The sequence below is a fragment of the Oryx dammah genome, unplaced genomic scaffold, assembly GCF_014754425.2.
Source record: "Oryx dammah isolate SB20612 unplaced genomic scaffold, SCBI_Odam_1.1 HiC_scaffold_4, whole genome shotgun sequence".
NCBI classification, from domain to species: Eukaryota; Metazoa; Chordata; class Mammalia; order Artiodactyla; family Bovidae; genus Oryx; species Oryx dammah.
In genome coordinates, this window is record NW_024070188.1 from 36,715,631 (window position 1) to 36,736,765 (window position 21,135).

Genomic DNA, 21,135 nt, shown 5'->3' on the forward strand with positions numbered 1-21,135 from the left:
ATTCATTACCATTGCACCACCTGGGAAGTCCCATATATCACTTTGAAAGTGTGAGTCACTCAGTCATGTCCGACTTTATGCAATCCCATGGACTGTTGCCTTCCAGGCTCTTCTGTCCATGGGTTTTCCAGGCAAGAATGCTGGAGTTGTTTACCATTCCCTTCTCCAGGGGATCTTCCCAACGCGGAAATCGAACCTGAGACTCCTACATTCCAGCCAGATTCTTTCTTGTCTGACCCGCCAGGGAAGCCCCATATAGCACTTTAGGTTTCTTCAAAGTCTTTTAACATATATTATCTCTCAACTGTGATCTCTTAATTCCTGAACCCACAGCATTTCCCCCAGCTCTCTACAGCTTTCATCACCTGCTCAGGTCCACTTGTTTGTCCATTTGTCCACCTGGTAGTGTGTTGCTGGCAAACTACATCTTAAGCCTGTTTGCAGCTCTCTTTCAGGAACTCTATCCTTTGTTCAACTGTGTTTTTATTCTGATCTTTTTCTTTATGATTTTCTGAATTTCTGTATGCCCTTACTAGCAATATTATGATATCTTTGCCAGAATCTTCAGGTTACATATTTTTTAGTTATCCCTCCATCTATTTTATGTGATATATGATCAGCTTAAAGTCAGAGAATGGTATAGATTTCCATATGCCCATGCCGAAAATGAGCCAAAACCAGAATGCTATGCTGAACATTGTTTTAAATATCTAATGTAGGCCTCATTAACTGGTTTTATTGATTTTTTTTTTCTTCTAAAGATCTTCTCCAGCTAAATATTCTTTTTAGTCTTTGGTGACTTTAATAATTGTTTACAATTTTGATTTGGAGCAGTATGCTACAAGCATTGTAACTCTGCATATTCTAGGGCTCAGATGTTCTTTTAGAATGTGTGATTTATAATCAGGTTTTGAATGTAAAATATTTTACTACGCCTTCTATTTTAATCAAATGTAACACTTACTTTGGTAGACCTTCAATGAACTCTTTGATGCTCACAAAACAGAAAGTGATATTTTTGCTATAGTCTCCAAAGCTGAAGAATTTGATCAAATCAAGGTAAGATTACTTAAAGCTTGAATTAAGTGCATTTATCATATATGTGCATTTATAAACGTTTACAAATAATTGTTATTCCTGATACACTATAAACTATATGACACTTCACATTTTGAGTACCAATGTCCAGTGTTATAGATTTTGATAGTATTTCATACCTGACACCATTCTTTGCTCTCTACTGCAAATCAAATACAATTTAAGTAGGTTTTACAGTAATGAAACTATCGTAGAATTCAGTGTGTAGATTTTGGTTTATTTGCAGTGTAAGGTTCACTGAAGAAAATATAAAGGACATGCACGATTCAGGCTTAGATATGAATATTTCTGTACTCATATTGTAATTTAATCTATTAACAGTGAAAACTTTAATGCTTTGAATCATAGTACTTCACACTTTTAAGCTATGAATGTGTTATACCATATAAAAATATATGACTGTAATGAATGCATTTGAAGATAATTCAAGTTTGCCGTAATCCATTTGGGCAGAGGTTTTACTCTGGTCAAATAAAAAATGAAATCTCATCAATAGAAGGATGGTGAGGTCAGAAGATTTAATTTTTGTGGCATATCAAATTTTTATATGTCAATGGCAATTTTAATATTAGTGATGAATAATAAAATGTAGTTGTATCAGCCTCAAGGTAGTTTTTCATTGTATTTTATTAGTTGCCTATGAAAAAATTGCTTTTATTTTAGTACACAAAAGAAAAATGTTGAGTAATAACATGGAAACTTTTAGAACACATGTAGTATGGTTTAATTTCAGTGTAAAAATTTTGAATAAGTCAGCCCAGATAATTCTATAAAATCATGATTCTTCCAGGTCAGAGAAGAGGAAATAGAGGAGTTAGATGCCTTATTAAGCAATTTCTGTGAACTCTCAGCTCCTGGAGGTGTAGAGAACAGTTACGGGAAAATAAACATCCTACTTCAAACTTACATCAGCCGAGGGGAGGTGGACAGTTTCTCCCTCATATCAGATTCTGCATACGTTGCACAGGTAAAAATGTCGCTCCCTTTCTGTTTTCTCTTCCTTGATTACTTTTAGAGATTCAAGGAATTAATTCATGCTATAATGTATTGCTTCATGATTGACATGCTGTCAAATCAGCATTTTATCTTAGAACCGGTTCTGTTTAATTTGTATGTCTTTTATTCCATTTTATGCTATTAGATCAGGAACAGAGGTTAGATTTGGTGGTTATTTTGGCTTTTTTTTTTTTTTTTGATGTTGCTTTTGTTTATATTTTAGCATGTAAAAATATCAGTATCTGATTATTTTTCTGTTTTAAATGGTCAAGTTCATTTCTTTTACTTAGAGCAATAGTACAAAAATATTTCAAGCAAAAAGAAAACATTATGGAAACTTTGTAGCTTTTTTCAAAAGTTAGAAATACAAACAATTGTTTTTAACCATTAGACAGAGTTTAATAAATGTACCTCATATCATATATTCAGTATGATATATCATTTATCATTTAAAAAAGTAATCTTCCCTACTAAGCTGATACTTATAAATTGAGGGCTGAAAGAAAATTAATCCATAAATTGCAGCTCATTAAATATTTAGTTTTTAGAATTATCATAGTATAAAATGTTGTAATATTTATGTTTTTATATTTAAGACCTCATGCAATATATAAAGTAGCTTTGTGTGTGTGTGTGTGTGTGTGTGTGTGTGTGTGTGGCAATATATACCTTTCAGATGAGAGGTTTTCCTTCTAGGGAGAAATATTTACTATTTATCAAAAATACTTTTTTCATTATTGAGTAATGCCTCTTGTAGGTTAAGCAGAATAAAATGTTAATCATCCTTTAAATAAGAAATATTGCATTATGTGGTTTCTTGTGTAATTTTGTTCAAAGACTTAATATAGAAAAAGTGCATTTGTGTTAAATCAGTTACTGTTAATAACTATGTATACAGCAGAGTGCTTTGAAATAACTGTAAACATGAAATATTTACAAACGTAAACCAAGATACATTAGCAAACAATTTGAATGAAATGCAGTAATTTAATCGAAGTAACCAAGAAACTAGATGATGACTTCAAATATAAAGTAAATATGGATGTGGTGAAAACATCTTTTTTTCATTTTGCAACTCATATGTTTCTGCCATGGAAAAATGTATGTATTCTTGAAAGCCTAAAGCTCTAGAAGGAATCATTGTTTTTAAAGTCTTTTGTTTTACCTGTTTTTCTGAAAGATAATATATTGTCATTTTATATATCTAATGATTTTGTATTGAAATATTTAATGATTTAATGAAAAGGCAAAGTTTTAGTGCATTCTGGATGGATAATCTGACCACATTTCTGCCTGATTCAAGATTATGAAGATATTATCAGAGACTGATTTACAAATTGCTTTACAATATAAAACTCATGGTTTCCTCATGATTGGTATCCAGAAAGTCAGTCTCAGAAGGTTGAGGATGTATCTCAAGGCATCCCTGGTTCTTCTTAAATAGCTCCTATTGCTTTATCATTCTTGACCTCGTTAAAGAAATTTTGTTGAGTTTGGGGGTTTTTTGTTTGTTTGTTTGAAGTTTAAGCCATTACTAGTTCTGCAAGCACTGTGAGATCTGTAAAATGGTACTTTCTTCTGTACTCCTGAAGCTTTCTCTCAGCCCTTAAAATAAATCCTTAGTTTTTTTATTCTATGGTGTTATAAAGGAGCCTGTATCTTCTGCATGTTAGAGATTTTGATCATTGTTCCCACCCAATTTGTATCATTCCAGATTAAAATGTCCTATTTGTATTATGTTACACAGAATTTCTCTTTCCGTTTCTTTTAGCTTTTAGGGAACAACCATAGGCTCTGAAATATTAAAACGCATTTTCAAACACAGTTGAAAAAATTAGCCTGACAGTTTTTAGAAGAGCATCTGGGCATGCTGTAGGAATACCTACTTGATAGCTATAATAATAAAAATGTTCAATTTATTTATCATTTTAATGCCTAATGAGAGCCATCCTTTCATTTTTGAACGATATTAGAGATAGCCTAACATACTTCTAAATACCATTTGTTTTTAAATTTCTAATACTGAAACAAATAGTCGAATTTATCAAAAGATGAATAATACTTTTTATATAAAATGTAAAACCAAAGCCCTTAACTCTTATAATTATTTTTCAACTCATAATTTCAAGCCATATCATGTTTGCCATTTTGCTATTTAAAATCTCACTATTTTTAATATATTTTTACAATTTTGACCAGATTTAATATTCCTCATTTTCAGATTCACATGTTATTAGATATTATAGATGTCTCTGAGTTCATGATTTTTAAAATAATCTTCCATAAAATGATCTGAAAGTTAATAATAGAAGGAAGCAAAACAAATGAAAACTATGTGAAAAAGGGCCTCAATCATTGTGTCTTTCTGTATGTCTGTGAATGAAGTTTTCCTCAGATCACTGAATTTAGAATCTTGGTGTTAACTTTGTTAATGTTTAGATCTAGCTTTCAGAAGATACTCTGACACCAACTTTCCAAATTATTAAAATCACTCTACTTTAGCATCTTCATCTATAAAATCATAATATCAAGACCAGTCAAATGCATTTGTCATAAAAATTAAATGAGATAATACATATAAAGCAATGAACACATTGGTTTGTTAGGAAGCCATTAATATGGGTAGTTGCACTCATCAATATTTTTTGTTGTTCTTTTGTCACTAATTTTTCTCTCTGACTGGATCCCAAATCTTCTGCATTTCTCCACATAGCTTTATAAATTTGATCATTACACTATATACCCAAGGACATCCACTGCTGTCTCTTAGATTCTAAATGGTTTCAATAACCTCCTAAATATTTTGCATGCCTTTTGTCTCATCTACTTCATTCCTGTTTAGGGAGATGTGATGTGGAACTTCCTAAGAACTTGGAAATAAAGCTATTCTTGGAGAATTAACCAGAAAAACATCCACATAAGAGGATCGATTATTCTCGTGTAAAAGTAATAAAGATAATTAGAGGTATATGAGGATAGATGTTGCCCACAATTAAAGGATGCAGTTTGACATACTTTTTAAACTGAGTCTGAATAATAATTTCATTGATAAATTAAAAATGACATTGGACCTAACCACCAATCCCCCATTTCATTCTTCAGAATGCAGCTAGAATTGTCCGTGCTCTTTTTGAAATTGCTTTGAGGAAACGTTGGCCTGCCATGACCTACAGGCTCCTGAATCTTAGTAAAGTCATTGACAAGAGGCTCTGGGGTTGGACTAGCCCTTTGAGACAATTTTCAGTCTTACCACCACACATTCTAACAAGATTAGAAGAAAAAAATCTTACTGTGGATAAACTGAAAGATATGAGGAAAGATGAAATAGGTAAGAAGGAAGCAAAAATGTTTTAATGTAACTGTTACATGCAATTAAAATATTTTGCTTAATGTTACAAAAAGCATTATGAATTTTCATTTTACTAAAGATAAACTTTTACCATTTTATTTGTTTTTTAATTGATCTAAGCTCAAGCAAAATTTAAATTTGTGAAGTTAAATCTTTAAATTTTATGTAGTTACTCAATGAAATTACTAGTTAAAATGGAGTTTAGGTTGTCATACCCTTGATTATTTTACAGATACAATGTTAGCTACAAATAATGAGAATTAGTTAATGACATTTATTCTCAAATTATTTCTTAATATTTAATTCATTTCATTGCCTTTTGTTATGTGTATCAGCAGTATTTCAACAAAAACAGTGTGTCAACAATACACTGTACAATTCTTCAGATTCTAAATGAGCCTTGTCATTATATATGTATAGATCTTTAAATACTGTTGGTATCAGTGTGTAAATAGTATTTGGTCTTCTATGCTTTTCACATAATACTGAAAAATTATCCCTGCATATCTTGCCATGAGCCTTAACATTCTGTTGAACAAACGTGGGTTAGGTAATGTTTCAGATTCTGAATAGAATAAGCTTTACGCATGAAGGGAGGCAGGCTGAGGAGAAGAGGGGTTTGGCAAAAGGTCCATAGATATGAGGAGAGGCTGGGATAGTTATTTCCCCTGTGTAATAAGAATACTTCTAAGATGGAATGAAAAAAGGGAGGTATCAATAAAAATAGAAATTGAAAATATGAACTAGAAAGTTGGGATTACTCACATTTTCTAATGTAAATATTTTATTAAAATAAGAGGAATCACTTTAGTTTCAAACTTTAGTGTACATAAAAAATTTTGGTTTACTTATAAATGTGCTTTTAAAACATTATATTATGAACCACCAGGACACATAAGAAATACTGATCCTATTAAGAACATAACCTATTTCCACTTAGTTGCTTGAATTAGAGTAGGAAAATGTTTCCAGGCAGTCACGTCTGTTTGTGATCCCCCCAACGCCACCCTGGTGCTTTCATGCATATCTGTATTTCAGGATCTCAACATTTAAAATATGTATATATAAGTGGTTAATTTTGTGCTAGATTGGCCATATTTTATATTTTATCTGTGTTTCCTGGAAATAGGCATATAAGTTCATTGTGTTTGATTACTAAAGCATTTTCCATCATGGTTATAGAGTTCTGAAATAGGCCTTGAATAAATTACTGACTGTTTTCACAAAATACTAAATATTTCTATAATGTGTCTTAAACTGACTAGGAAAAAAGTAGAACCGTTTATAGTAGTTTAAAAACTATCAAGTTTCAGTAATTTTAAGAACCCTATTAATAGCTGAAAAAAGAAAAAACCCTGATACTAGTTTTCAGAGCTATGAATTGCTAATTCAAGTTAACTATTAAAAAATATTCAAACATGCCAGGTCAAGAATGTCAACCATTCTACATAGCAAATCATAAAACAAGCAATAAAATCACCTTCTCTGAAATCCCATTTACAAGTCAGATTTTATTGCTTTTTTCCTGTCTGGACACATTTCTTCTAACTGATGTTTTCCCTGCAGGTCACATTCTGCATCATGTGAATATTGGGCTCAAGGTCAAACAATGTGTTCATCAGATTCCTTCTGTAACGATGGAAGCATCCATTCAGCCCATCACACGGACTGTCCTCCGAGTGACGCTTAGCATCTCTCCTGACTTCTCTTGGAATGATCAGGTAGACATGGAAAACACCTAAATCTACCTACATTAAGGAAAAATGTCTGTACTCCAGGTTCAACTACACCTCCCTACATCTGTCCTCAAGGCATATAGAAAATCCTTTAAAAAGAGTATATACATTGAAGAATCATTTAAAACATTTTAGTAGTATTTACTCTCATCCTCAAGGTAAGCATGTGGTATAATAGATGAATAATATGTCAACCAATGAGACACCGTCAGAGAATTGTAGGAAACCTAAAATTTCACATGAAACAGTGGTATAGTGGTTTCAACTCCATAGCGACTTTGCTTAATTCTATCCTCTTTCATTTTTTTTCTAGCTCTATGTACTCTGTCATTTTAACGTACTTAAAATTCCAGATTCTTCATGCTAAAAGAGGCCTCTGAAAATCCTGATGTTTCTGAAACTATCATTCGCTTCTTCACTATTAGACTTGTAGAAGCAGTAATCTACATTTACCTCCTGGTCATCTGATTCCCACTGAGACGACTACTTCAGTGATCGCCGAAGACTGATTGCCATAATAAATAGCCTTTCCTTAGTTGTCTTCTTTATTTCCATGAACATTAAGAGCTATACATTGTCCTTCTTGCAAATGTCCTTCTTTGGCTTCCATCCCTTTCCTATTTCTGTTTTTACCTCTACTTCTGTACTTTCTTCTAAAACTTACCTGTTACTGTGTGTGTATGTATATATACATACACACACATACACACATTGAAAATCCACTCTGGATCCTCTTATTCAGTCAGTAATTCTTTGTGTGTTAGCTGCTCAGTCATGTCCAACTCTTCGCAACTCCATGGACTGTAGCCTGCCAGGCTCCTCTGTCTGTGGACTTCTCCAGGCAAGAATACTGGAGTGGATTGCTATTTCATTCTCCAGGAGATCTTCCTGATCCAGGGATTGAACCCAGGTCTCCTGCATTGCAGGCAGATTCTTTTACCACTGAGCCACCAGGGAAACCCTCAGTAACTCTTAAGGTCTATCTTTGCACCAGTCACTATGCAAAGAGTACAGTAGAAAAGAGATTATAGGTACAGATAAGCAAGTGTCAGTCCTTTCTTGCAAGAGGCCGGTGGGGAATGAAAATCAGTAAATGTAGTATAGCAGTGCCTACTTTATAAGGTTCTAGTTAAGTGTAAGTAAATATTGTCTGCATATTTACAATATTTGTCATGATGTCATCATCTGTGTGACATTAGTACCTCTTTAAAGTGAATGCATTTTACTATACCCAACCATAGTCCTAACTGAAATCAACCATTGGCCTTAAAGTGTCCTGACCATTCATTCTTTCAGTTTCCTCATCTGTAAACATGTATTATAATAATAATAATCTTTCTCACAGAATTTCTGTGAGGACAAGATGAAAGAAAATTATACTTAATATTTTTATAAATATAAAATCTATATAAAATATAAGATTCAGTTCAGTTCAGTTCAATTCAGTCACTCAGTTGTGTCCGACTCTTTGCGACCCCATAAATTGCAGCACGCAAGCCCTCCCTGTCCATCACCAACTCCTGGAGTTCACTCAGACTCACGTCCATTGAGTCAGTGATGCCGTCCAGCCATCTCATCCTCGGTCGTCCCCTTCTCCTCCTGCCCCCGATCCCTCCCAGCATCAGAGTCTTTTCCAATGAGTCAGCTCTTCGCATGAGGTGGCCAAAGTACTGGAGTTTCAGCTTTAGCATCATTCCTTCCAAAGAAATCCCAGGGCTGATCTTCAGAATGGACTGGTTGGATCTCCTTGTGGAACCATTAGCCACAAACTCTAGTTTTTATATATTGAAATACATAGAAGTTTTAGATTTTTTTACCCTATTTTCTTCTCTTAAGATACATAATAAATCTCCCACAACGCATTAGCAGAATGGAGTACTTAAATTATTTTCATAGGTGCATTTATCAGTTAGAATACTGTTGCCTGTAAGAATAGCAAATATGAGTAGTCTCAAACTGACTTAAGGAAAAGAAGATATGTGTGTGTGCTAAGTCGCTTCAGTCATGTCCAGCTCTTTGCAACTCCATGGACTGTATGTAGCCCACAGGCTCCTCTGTCCACGGCTTCTCTAGGCATGAATACTGGAGTGGGTTGTCATGCCCTCCTCCAGAGGATCTTCCTGACCCAGGGACTGAACCTGAGTCACCTGCAGCTCCTGCAATGCAGTCAGATTCTTTACCACTTAAGCCACCAGAGAAGCCCAAAGAAGATATATCCTCTTACAAAATGATAGGTCCAAGGGTAGAATAGGCCCTAAAGATGACTGAGTCTTCTGTTTAATAATACTTTTCCAGACACAGGATCTCTCCATCTCTTTCTTTTCTCTGCTGATATTTTTGGCTACTTCTCAAATGTATTCATGCTTCCTTGTTCACAGTTAACAGAGGGAAAAAATACTCCCTGCTTCAGCAGCCCAGAGCATGCACCTTTTCTTCAGCCTGATTGGGCCAGTACTGGCCATGTGCCTGTCCCTTGCCACACGCTCTTGGGAGGGGGATACTATAAGCTGATTCGCGTATGCTAACCAAAATTATTCTTGGAGGTGGGGTAACCTTCAGTGTTACATGAGAGAGAAAAAGAGATGAACATACTGAACAAGTCTAGGCTTTTGTTAGGAATAAAAACAGAGAGAAATGAGTACACAAGACACAATATATCTATCCAATGGAATATTACCTGTTCGTAAGAAGGTATGTAGGACTGATGCAGGCTATGACATGAATGAAAATATTATGGCAAGTGAAAGAAACCAGTCGCATATGATTCCGTTTATGTGAAATGTCAAAAACAGGCAAATCTATAGAGAAAGAAAATAGACTGGTTGTCAAGAGTTGGAGGTTGATATGATGGAAAGATAGTTAGGGTACAAGGTTCTTTAGGGGATGATGAAAATGTCCTAAAATTAGATTATAAAGATGGTCACAAAACTTTGTAAAAGTATTTAAACTATTGAACTGTATACTTTGAGTAAATTTTTTTAAGTAAATTCCATATCAATACATCTGTTAAAAAGAGAGAAAGGAATGGGTTCTGGGAATGCTAACAATAGAATCCCTTACTTGAATTAAAATATATAGTATTAGGATACTGTTTTCCTTCTAGGTCCATGGGACAGTAGGAGAACCGTGGTGGATTTGGGTAGAAGATCCTACAAATGATCATATTTATCATTCAGAGTATTTCCTAGTTCTAAAAAAACAGGTAAATACGTCTGTGTGACTCTATCCTTATTTTGTTGCTGTCATTGAAAAGAAAATATAAACTAATTTCTGTTTTTACCTATTTCTCTATAATTTCATAATGCCATTGAAGCTTTATTTATTATGTTTTGTGTTTCTGTTTGGTTTGAAAAGAGAATAGTGATTAAATGTTATAATATTCATATATTCAATATGATTTTCATTTGAGAAATCGAATTGTAATCTTTCTAATGGTTTAAGGCCCTAGATTCCAGAGGGGTGGAATGTGTCAAATGGGTGGAATAAATAAAATTTTAAAAAATGAATAAAAAATAACTTCAGGTGTTACATAGGTACAGTATTAAGACTACTGAATACATTATAGACATTCTTTTTTAAAATTCCAAGAGAAAGACTCAGTTTGATAGAATTCACTAGGATGCTTCATTCCTAATTTCTCTTTTTATCAAAGAAAAACAAGCTTTAGTCCTGAGTGGACATCTATAGAATTTTATAGCAATATTTTATTTTCATTTCCTTTGTGTTCATGATTCTTTTATTTATGCCAAGTGTTCTATTATTCCACTTATGGTAGTGAAAGATTTTCTTTAAATTTAAATGAATAATTTGGTAAACATTATGAAGTTAAGTACTTGAATGAATGAAGTTAGGGAAATTATGATAATGAGTTAAATTGGTTACTTGATAATACATGATGATATGCATATGTAAATATTATAAGTTGGGCATATGTTTTTCCTTTTATAATGTCAGATCTCCTCAGAAGATTACCACCTACAAGTTTCTGAAGTATCTGAATATCTCTATTTAGAAATCCAAGATATTTTCTTTCTCTTTAGTACATATTGCTGTTTCAAACCATTGTTTTTACAAGAGAATAATAAGGCCTCTATGCTACTAGAATAACCATATTCATTCTATACTTTATTTCACATTAGGTCATTAGTAAAGAAGCTCAACTGCTGGTATTTACAATCCCTATTTTTGAGCCTTTGCCTTCCCAATACTACATCCGAGCAGTGTCTGATCGATGGTTAGGCGCTGAGGCTGTATGTATTATCAACTTTCAACATCTGATTCTACCAGAGAGACATCCTCCCCATACAGGTAACATGTGGAATAGTAACTTGAATCATTGATTTTCCAAAATTGTTGTTTTTAGTTCATGTTGAAAAGTATCTATGCCTTAAAATTGTCTGAATCTAAATAAAAACCCATCTTATTTATCAGTATAGTTTGAGAAGAGACTTTTCAAAATCAAATGTAGACCCTAATGGAGGCCTTAATTTGTTTTTTTTAATTTGAGTTCCAAATACATTAAACTAAGCCTAGTTCAGTTAACAAGAATGACACTTACTGTTGCTGTATTACTGTACCTTCATCTCTATAATCATGATTTCTCAAAAAATAAACTGCAATATCTATTGATCTATTCATTGAAGAAGACTTTTCTGATTTTCTTTCATCAAATAAGCTTTGTGATACATAGAATCTCAAAATAAAATACTTAAAAATGTCTGGTGCTTTATTTTTTGATTAAAATGTAGTTGATTGACAGTGTTGTGTCAGTCTCTGCGGTGTGGCACAGTGACTCAGTTACATATACATATCTACACTTTTCATATTTTTTCCAGTGTGGTTTATCACAGGATATTAAGCCTAGTTCCCTGTGGTATACATTAGGACCTTGTTGTTTATCCCTACTAACTGTAATAATTTGAATCTACCAACCCCAAACTCTCCATCCCTCTCCTTCTCTTCCTTCCCCTTGGCAACCACAAGTCTGTTCTCTGTGTCTCTGAGTCTGTTTCTCTTTTGTGGGTGTTTTAAACATACACTACCAACCTCACTACTAGGTCTCTATGCTTGCAGTACCTGATTTTAACATGTGTTGATGCTACATTTTAATTCTCATTTAACCCCTTCTTTGTTGAGTGGATAAGCATGTATTACCTTATTTATGTAATTAGCTGATTTTTCTGACATTTTTAAATGCAACAAATGTACCACCATGACATATCAATTGATATGAAAAAATATGTGATGCAACCTCAATGATTTCTAGTTCTGTGTGGATCCAAGTGTATATACAGGCATTCCACTGAGCTTGAATCAGCTAGGAAAAATCTTCATATTTCACAGAAGTAAAACACCTTAATTTAACATTGTCAGTAAATGCTGAAATGTTTATTTTTTTAGTGGTTTTTAAGAATATGTCTATGCTTTGATTGGCATTACAAGTTAAGAATTCCTTTCTTCTTGATTTTCAGTGCTTCAAAACATATCAGTGATTGTAATCTGGTATAAGAAACAGACAGTTAGTTCTCAATCAATTACCTATGTAATAGAGTAGAGCAGTGGGGCAGTGATAATATTTTAAAAATTAGCTTTTTACTTTTAAATACATTTTTTGAGACGAGAACTCTCCATACTTTCAACTTTGAAGCTGTACTGTGAAGATCCAACTCAAGATACAGACCACCATGTTCCCTTCTTGATTTTTTTTTCCCTTCTTACTCACTTCAAATAAGTAGAGTCATACTTCATGGAATAATCCTGAAATTAGCTAACTGATACCTTTCTGGATTATAGGAAAATGAAATGACTGTCAAGTTCAAGGGTATCTAGGTATAACTTTATTTCTCAAAATCATTTTGATTTTCTAATCTCCTGGACTTCTAGTCTACATGATGATTTACAGTTAAATCTAGTTTCTTTCCATGTTTTCTCAGCACAGTTCTTATTTACCCAGTCAAGCTCTGATTTAAAACTCCCACCCAAGTTTCTTCTTATTTTATTTTATTTATTTTATTTTCCTATTTTAAGTTCATGTTAGTTTGCATTGTCTAGAACAACAGTGCATTCAACCACTGTTTTGTCAATTATCTAACAAATGAAAAGTTATTTGTTCTTAGTAACTGTTCTACTACTAGTTTGCAAGTGGTTTTCCTTCTTCTACAGGTTGGTGTAGATTTAGTTTTCTTCTAAAACATGTATATTTCCATATACCACTCATTCAAATCTCTTTCCTGATTGGAAGATCATAGCTCTGTCTTAGAGGGAGCTCTGCCAGAAAAGTGTTTAATATGTATGTCAATATCATAATCATGGTAATGGGGAGGGGAGGAAGATCTGTAAATATATATAAGAATTGGTTAATCCTTTTTTCCCTCTAAAGAATTAAGGATTATTATAATTTGTTTCAAAAAGACAGTATTTTATAACGTGCATGTTCTCCAGTTTTGTATGTACTTGTTGAATCTTTTCAGAATTACTGGATCTTCAGCCTTTACCTATCACAGCTTTGGGCTGTGAAGCATATGAAGCACTGTACAACTTCAGCCACTTTAACCCTGTGCAGACACAAATATTTCATACGCTGTATCACACAGACTGTAATGTCTTACTTGGAGCACCCACTGGATCAGGAAAGACTGTTGCAGCTGAATTAGCCATTTTCAGAGTCTTCAACAAGTACCCTGCTTCAAAGGTCAGTTGGAAACAATCACATATTTACATTCAATTATAAAACATAATTTATAATCTGTAAATTAGCCAGTTCTAAATATACTGGCAGGACTTACTGAATAGATTTGCCACTCTCTTGTGAGTTTTCCAGGGGGGCCCAGATCAATATATGAGTAAATGGCCACAAGAAAATTTATATTAACACTTTGGAGTCCTTTAGTTAGATTTCTAATGTATTTATTGGTGCTCACATGTCCTTTCCTCATTGTAAAGTATCTATAATTCATAGGAAATTTCACTGTAAGATATGTAGTTCACAGCCATACTTATAAGAAATATAATGATTCATAATCGTTAATCATAATCAAACCCTTTGGCTGTGAAGGAAATGCTAATACTTTAATAAATACAGCTGATTATACACAGGAAATACCAAGGCAGCTTTTATTCCACATTTCTCCAAATGACCATGCTCTTATTAATGTAAATAATGTGTCGAGTCAAATAAGTGTTGATTTTAAGCTTTCTTGAAATGTAAAGTCCTCTCAGAAACCTTTTTTTCCAAAAAAGTGAATTTATTTGTTATGATTAGAATTATGTGCTCTTTTCCTCATCATTTGTGATTTTAGAAATGTTTTAACTTCCTTTTTCAATGATTTTCACTTAGTAGCTATCCTTCCCTGCTTAGCTTTATGTTTTCCTACTCTTAAGTTTATTATTTGGCTATGGATCCATTGAAAGTGAAAAAAAAGTGAAAATGAAAGTCACTCAATTGTGTCTGACTCTTTGTGACCCTCCAGACTGTAGCCTGCCTGGCTCTTCTGTCCATGGAATTCTCCAGGCCAAGAATACTGGAGTGGGTGGCCATTCCCTTCCCCAGGGATCTTCCCAAGCCAGGGATCAAACCCAGGTCTCCCACATTGCAGGTGGATTCTTTACCATCTGAGCCACCAAGAAGCTCAAGAATCCTAGAGTGGATAGCCTATCCCTTCTCCAGGGGATCTTCCCAACCCAGGAGTCAAACTGGGGTCCCCTGTACTGTAGGCGCATTCTTTACCAGATGAGCTACTATAGAAGCCATTAGGAGACAAATTAACACAACCAGTAGAGCTCTGTTCTAAATTTGAAACATTTTATAGGGGAAAGAATTTTTTTCCAGTAAGTAATCTGTATGAAAGTTTAGATTGTTAAAGACCAGGGTTTTTTGTTTGTTTTTTTTAATTTATTTTTGTTTTTTAAATTGTAGAACACCTAAAATCTATGACTGGCATTGGCGTCTTCCATAAAATCTGCATTAAAATTTAAACAACCAGATTATTTATCTGTATAATTTCAAAATTAGTAGCTTTTTTCATGAAAGAGTTATAACATATATAATTTATTATCTTCTAGTTTTTTTAAAATTTTCACATTGTGTTAAAAGATAATTTCATTCTGTGACAACCAAGAGGGGTGAGATGCAGAAGGGAGTGGTGAGGAGGTTCAAGAGAGAGGGCACACATGTATATTTATGACTCATTTATGTTGTTGTATGGTGGAAGCAATTATCTTCTGATTAAAATTAAAAAAATTTTAATGATAATTTCATTATAAACCACCTAAAGAAAATACCAATGGTGCTTTTTAAAAAATATTTAAAATTTTCTATGTCAGTATTTTTATGATTTGTTACATTCATGTCTTACTTTGGCTAAATGTAGTTTAAGCTAATGACATTTTCCCATTAATTTAAAATTTTAAGTCTTTCAGTATTAAAAGATACATTATTAAAACTACACTTATATTTTGATAAATTTTATTGAGTTTACCTGTATTTGAAAATGATGTCACTGTTTTCATGAGATCATTTTGCATCCCCATTTTAGGCAGTATATATTGCACCCTTAAAAGCCCTAGTACGTGAACGAATGGATGATTGGAAAGTTAGAATAGAAGAAAAACTTGGTAAAAAGTAAGTTCTTACTTTTTCAGAAGATATGTGATAAATAATTGAAAAGGATCAAGAAATAAAAGATTTGCCTAAAACTGTTGAATGCTTTTAAATGATTTTCATTTTATTTAAAAGTGTTGTAGTTAAAATGTTATCAATATTCTCACTTGTTTCAAGATTGAAAAATGAAAGCCCTTAATTTACTTATACTTTTCTTTGGCAAGAAAATTTTCTCAAAACTTTAGATTCAAAAACAAAAGAAAAATAAGATATGTCTCTATTTTTCTTTCACGCACTTCAAAGTAGCTTCCAAAAACTGCTTAGAAGGCATTTTGCATGTAAATAATTTACCAAAAAAAGAAAAAATCATTGGAGAACATGACTTAAAAAAAATTTTTTTTACTATTGACAAGGTTACTTATTATAATATTTTTTTAATAGTAAGATTGCATGTAACCTGAGTGACCGCTGGAGCATCACTAAATATACTATGACACATTCACACCATGCAAAATATTGTCTTACTCTATGAAAAAAAATGAATTCTATATACTGAAAAATAGATCTTCAAGATACTGTTTAAAGAACTGTTTTTAAGTATTCCCCTTTTGTTTTTAAACCTTGATGAAGAATATAACTATGTGTTTGTTTTAGAATGAGAATCAGGTGATGAGAATATCCATTTTGCAGAGACTATTTACTATATATATATACTTTGAACCATCAAATATATTACCTATTCAAAATAATAAATAAAATGTAAAAAAATAATAAAAGGAACATAAAGCTTTGGGAATGCTATCCTTGGGGGAACTAATCTTGATTTTTTTTTTTCTGTTTTTTGAATGTCAAAACAGATATAAAAATGACTTCATGGTTACCTAAAATTTGGAGTTAGCCTTCAATTTTCCTTCTTTCTCACAATAATTCTGAGATCTTCTCAGAATGGGAAGACAGTATATTTGCCCCAACTTACCTTGTTTGTGTCCTTATATATTTGAATTTGCCTATAATATCTAGACAATTTCAACCTAAGAAAAGAAACAAAATTTACACACAACTATATTCTTAATGAATGCCTCCTTTTGTCTTAATAAGTTAACACTTTCCCTCATTAGAAAGGTGTTTATTCCAACATAAGGAGGAGGTGTGAGTTCACCTCTGTAAAATCACAAAGGGTAGAGACTTTGTAAACATAATCAAAACAAAGTTTGATACTCTTGCATATCTGCATAGAAGTTAGATTTCAGTGATTTGGTTTTATATATTCTTCATTTTATGGGAGGAAATCATCATAGAATCATTAAGAAATATCTGTTTTGGACTCAAGTCAGAAAATTTCAGAAGTCAAAGGGAGATAAATTAGTTTTAAGCATAATAAAATTTTATTTTGAAGGCCATATTTTTGCTTTTCTAAGCTCATGTGTTACCTGGAAATTTTAAGGGATCATTTTTATTCTCCTCCAGAGTTATTGAACTGACAGGAGATGTAACTCCTGATATGAAATCCATTGCCAAGGCTGACCTTATTGTGACCACACCAGAGAAGTGGGATGGAGTCAGCCGAAGCTGGCAAAATAGGAACTATGTAAAGCAAGTCACCATTCTCATCATAGATGAGATCCATCTGCTCGGTGGGTACCACTGCATCTGAATCCAATTTACAAACTTGGACTCCTCACACCTGCAGCAGCTAGCATCAGGACTTGTTAAATGATTAACGTCCATTATTCCTCTTTCTTAGGGGAAGAAAGAGGCCCTGTTCTAGAAGTCATTGTATCTCGAACGAATTTCATCTCATCCCACACAGAAAAGCCTGTTAGGATAGTTGGACTATCTACTGCATTAGCTAATGCCAGAGACCTTGCTGACTGGCTCAATATTCGTCAGGTATGTGAAAGATTGGTAAACCAGACATTTCATAGTATGGGTTAGGGCCTTATTAAGGAAGCACTAGAATATTATAAAGTATAAAAACTGGAAATGGTTTCTCTCTCATTTTTACTCTAGATGGGCTTGTTCAACTTCCGACCATCAGTACGCCCAGTTCCACTGGAAGTTCACATTCAGGGTTTCCCAGGTCAACATTACTGTCCTCGTATGGCTAGTATGAATAAGCCTACATTTCAGGGTAAGCTTCAGATTTCCTGGGATGAACAACAACCGTTTTGTATGGTAGCCTTTAAATGCATTCTAAATGTCCTGGGCTTCTTTGAAAGGGTGGTGCTGCTCCAACTTCTACAGATATCTAGAATTACTTACGTTAACTGTTGAGGAATATTAATATATATTGAACTGACTATTGAAAGTTTAATTTCATAAGTGAAAATGTCTTCATAGTAGAATAAATGTATGTACTCTAAAAAAATCAAATTATTCTTAAAATTAGTTTATTAAGGTATTATGATAGTAACTTGAGTAAATGACAAGTAGAATATTTATTTTAGGCTCATAATATTAATTTTTATCAAATCATCTGAAAAATTTCAGTACTTTTTTTGGCTATGTATCTGTTTATGTTTTATTTTTTGTTTTTCCCTTTCTAACAAATTAGGCAGGCAGGAAAGATTTAAGAATAACACTCCTGTTTTATTGAAACATGTTTTCGTGTTTAGGCTGCATAAGGAATATTTATTATATCAATTAAAAATAACCTCCAAAATAAATTCTCTAATGTGAACTGCTGTTGATTGTGAGGTGACAGTTGTGAGGTGACTTTTTAGCTGCTGTAATTAGCCTTATGACAGAAGCAAAGTATTGATTGTGAACTAGAGACCAATCTTGGCAGTTCAGATTATTTACACCTCCACAGAAGCATTGTACAAAATCACTAATGAACAATAAATCTGCCGTGAACTGTTCAGCCACACCTGTTCTTGCAGCAGCAAAAATCCATTAAATGTTTGAAGTTTAAAAAAGAGGCAGATTCATTCATTCATGATTATGTGCACTAATGATACCAATATTGTACTAATATGTGTATTTTAAATGTATCTCTAATATGATTTATCAAAGTATTACCATTTGCATTCTATAAATTCTGATCTACTGTGAATGTGTTAATTTTTCATAGTATGTTTGATAGATTGGTTCCATTTAAGGAATGACTGATCCCAAACCAGTGATTGAAATGAAGCATTTTATATTATGTAAATCAATAGTAAATTAACTATACCTACACTTCTCTAAATATTGCATAAGTACAGCAGCTATCCTTGTAAACTCTTTATTATACCTGTAGTGGATCACTACATTTCTTTGAATTTACATTTATGATTTTGTGATAGCTTTATTTCTCACTCTTAGGTATAAATATAGCCAAGGTCATGTCAACATTTCCATTTATGAACCTTGTTCTTTTAGCCCATAAAAAGAAATTCTGCAGCTCACATTTCAAACAAGAAATTACAAGGAAGTTGTACTTTTTAGTATAAAAATTTCTAATATCTCTGATTAAAGAGACCTATGTACACATAAGTATAAATTCTCCTTGTGCCATCTTACCAGTATTTTGGAACCTATGCGTAGCAAAGAAACTTCAATTCCAGTTAAGTCAAATGATTTGTGTGGCTATTTAAGTAATATTTTTTCAGTCTTTTTACCCAGTTTTCAAACTACTCATCTTCTGTGTTTCTACTCCCTATGTGCCGTCACTCAGACATGGATTCAAGTATGGCATTTTCTTCAGCTTTCTTCTGCATTCTCTTATCTTCCCACTTTAAACCTTACGCTTATGTTTTGGGGAAAACATTTTTCTGACATATCTGATTAATTTATTGATACAAACTCACTTAATTTTTCTATCTACTGGTGACAGGACAAAAATAAAAGGAATTTTTTGTGGCTTTCCTTCAACCCCACCCCTGCCTCAGGTCTTGATTCTCTCTCCAGACCCCAGGACCAACTAACCCTGCAATATCATTGCTTGGCCAAGCAGAAACACAACTCAAAAATAGAAAACCCAACCTAAGATCTAGTATCCCTGTACAGTTGCATCCATATACAGTTGTTTATGGAGAGTCTCAGCTTTTAAGTCTCCTTCCTTGGCAGGTCAGAACTGAACCAGGAGTCAAGATGGTTCAGTCTTCCCTGTCTTGGGCAGAAAATTCCCCTAAGTAGAGACAGCTACCTTTCCTTTCCTATCATTTCTCTAGTATAATGTCAGAATTTCATGACCAAATTAAGAATTCAGTTAAATCATTTATATCCTTAGTTTTCATGCATTTATTTGATATCCTAATGAAATTCAGATTCTGGTTTAAGTGGCTTACTATTTTATTTTCTACAATTTTTCAACAGCAATTAGAAGCCATTCTCCAGCCAAACCTGTTTTGATATTTGTCTCATCAAGACGTCAAACTCGTCTTACTGCTTTGGAATTGATAGCGTTTCTAGCTACCGAAGAAGATCCAAAGCAGTGGTTGAATATGGATGAAAGAGAGGTAAGCAACATTATTTTAATTCTGCTTCTTATTCCTGTCAAATTAGTGTGTATTGTAGTATAATGGGAATTACATATATAATTATGTTTATTTTTAATCTATTTATTACCATTGCTGTTGTTTTTAATTCATATCCAACTCTTTGCAACCCCGTGGACTGTAGCCCACCAGACTCCTCTGTCCACAGGATTTCCCAGGCAAGAATACTGGAGTGGGTTGCCATTTCCTTCTCGAGGAGAGATTCCTGATCCAGGGATCAAACCCATGCCTCCTGCCTTGCAGGCATATTCTTTCCCACTGAACTTCCCATTTATTACTACCAGGCTTCCCATTTATTACTGTATTTCTCCCTTTAACTTCATCACCTATATATATTTTAATATTTGGCTAAGTTTTTTCATAATATTTGAATGGTCACTACTCTTGAAATTCATAATCAATTTTGCAAAATTAACTTTGTATAAACTATATAACATGACCATCTTCAAAAATTTAGAAAGCACTGATAAGTAAAGCCTATTATTGTCTTTTAAGTAATAAGCATCATTAAAATGTTTTCATATCTGCATAATTCTATATGACTATTCCATTGTACTTTTCTCCTATAATTAAATAATCATTCATCTTTATTATTATGGGTTTTTCTTTATTTAGAGTTATTTCCTGAGTACAGACTTATAAATTTAAAATTAATGGTTCAAATAATGTAGCCATTTTTTATAATTTTTCATACACACTGATAATTACTTTCTAAAAGGGCTGTACCAATTTTGATTATCCCTATTGGTGTATGAATTGTCAGCAGTGTATGAGAGTAACAGTCTCAGTATATACTCACTTGTAATTTATTGTTATAGATAAAATGTTTCTTGTTTTAGTGTTTTAATGTGTGCCTTAATTTTTTTGTAGTTGAAC

At 33.1% G+C, this 21,135-nt stretch overlaps 1 protein-coding gene across 1 annotated transcript in view; it reads left to right on the forward strand.

The window, feature by feature from the left end:
- ASCC3 (activating signal cointegrator 1 complex subunit 3) overlaps positions 1-21,135 on the forward strand; it is a 339,817-nt gene that overhangs the window by 215,771 nt on the left and 102,911 nt on the right. Inside the window, exons 19-30 of the mRNA XM_040239121.1 lie at positions 973-1,059; positions 1,889-2,065; positions 5,197-5,422; positions 7,010-7,164; positions 10,283-10,381; positions 11,319-11,487; positions 13,650-13,870; positions 15,714-15,799; positions 17,246-17,412; positions 17,523-17,668; positions 17,789-17,909; positions 20,078-20,220. Of these exons, the coding sequence (XP_040095055.1) occupies positions 973-1,059; positions 1,889-2,065; positions 5,197-5,422; positions 7,010-7,164; positions 10,283-10,381; positions 11,319-11,487; positions 13,650-13,870; positions 15,714-15,799; positions 17,246-17,412; positions 17,523-17,668; positions 17,789-17,909; positions 20,078-20,220 (1,797 nt within the window). The remainder of the gene's footprint in view (positions 1-972; positions 1,060-1,888; positions 2,066-5,196; positions 5,423-7,009; positions 7,165-10,282; positions 10,382-11,318; positions 11,488-13,649; positions 13,871-15,713; positions 15,800-17,245; positions 17,413-17,522; positions 17,669-17,788; positions 17,910-20,077; positions 20,221-21,135) is intronic.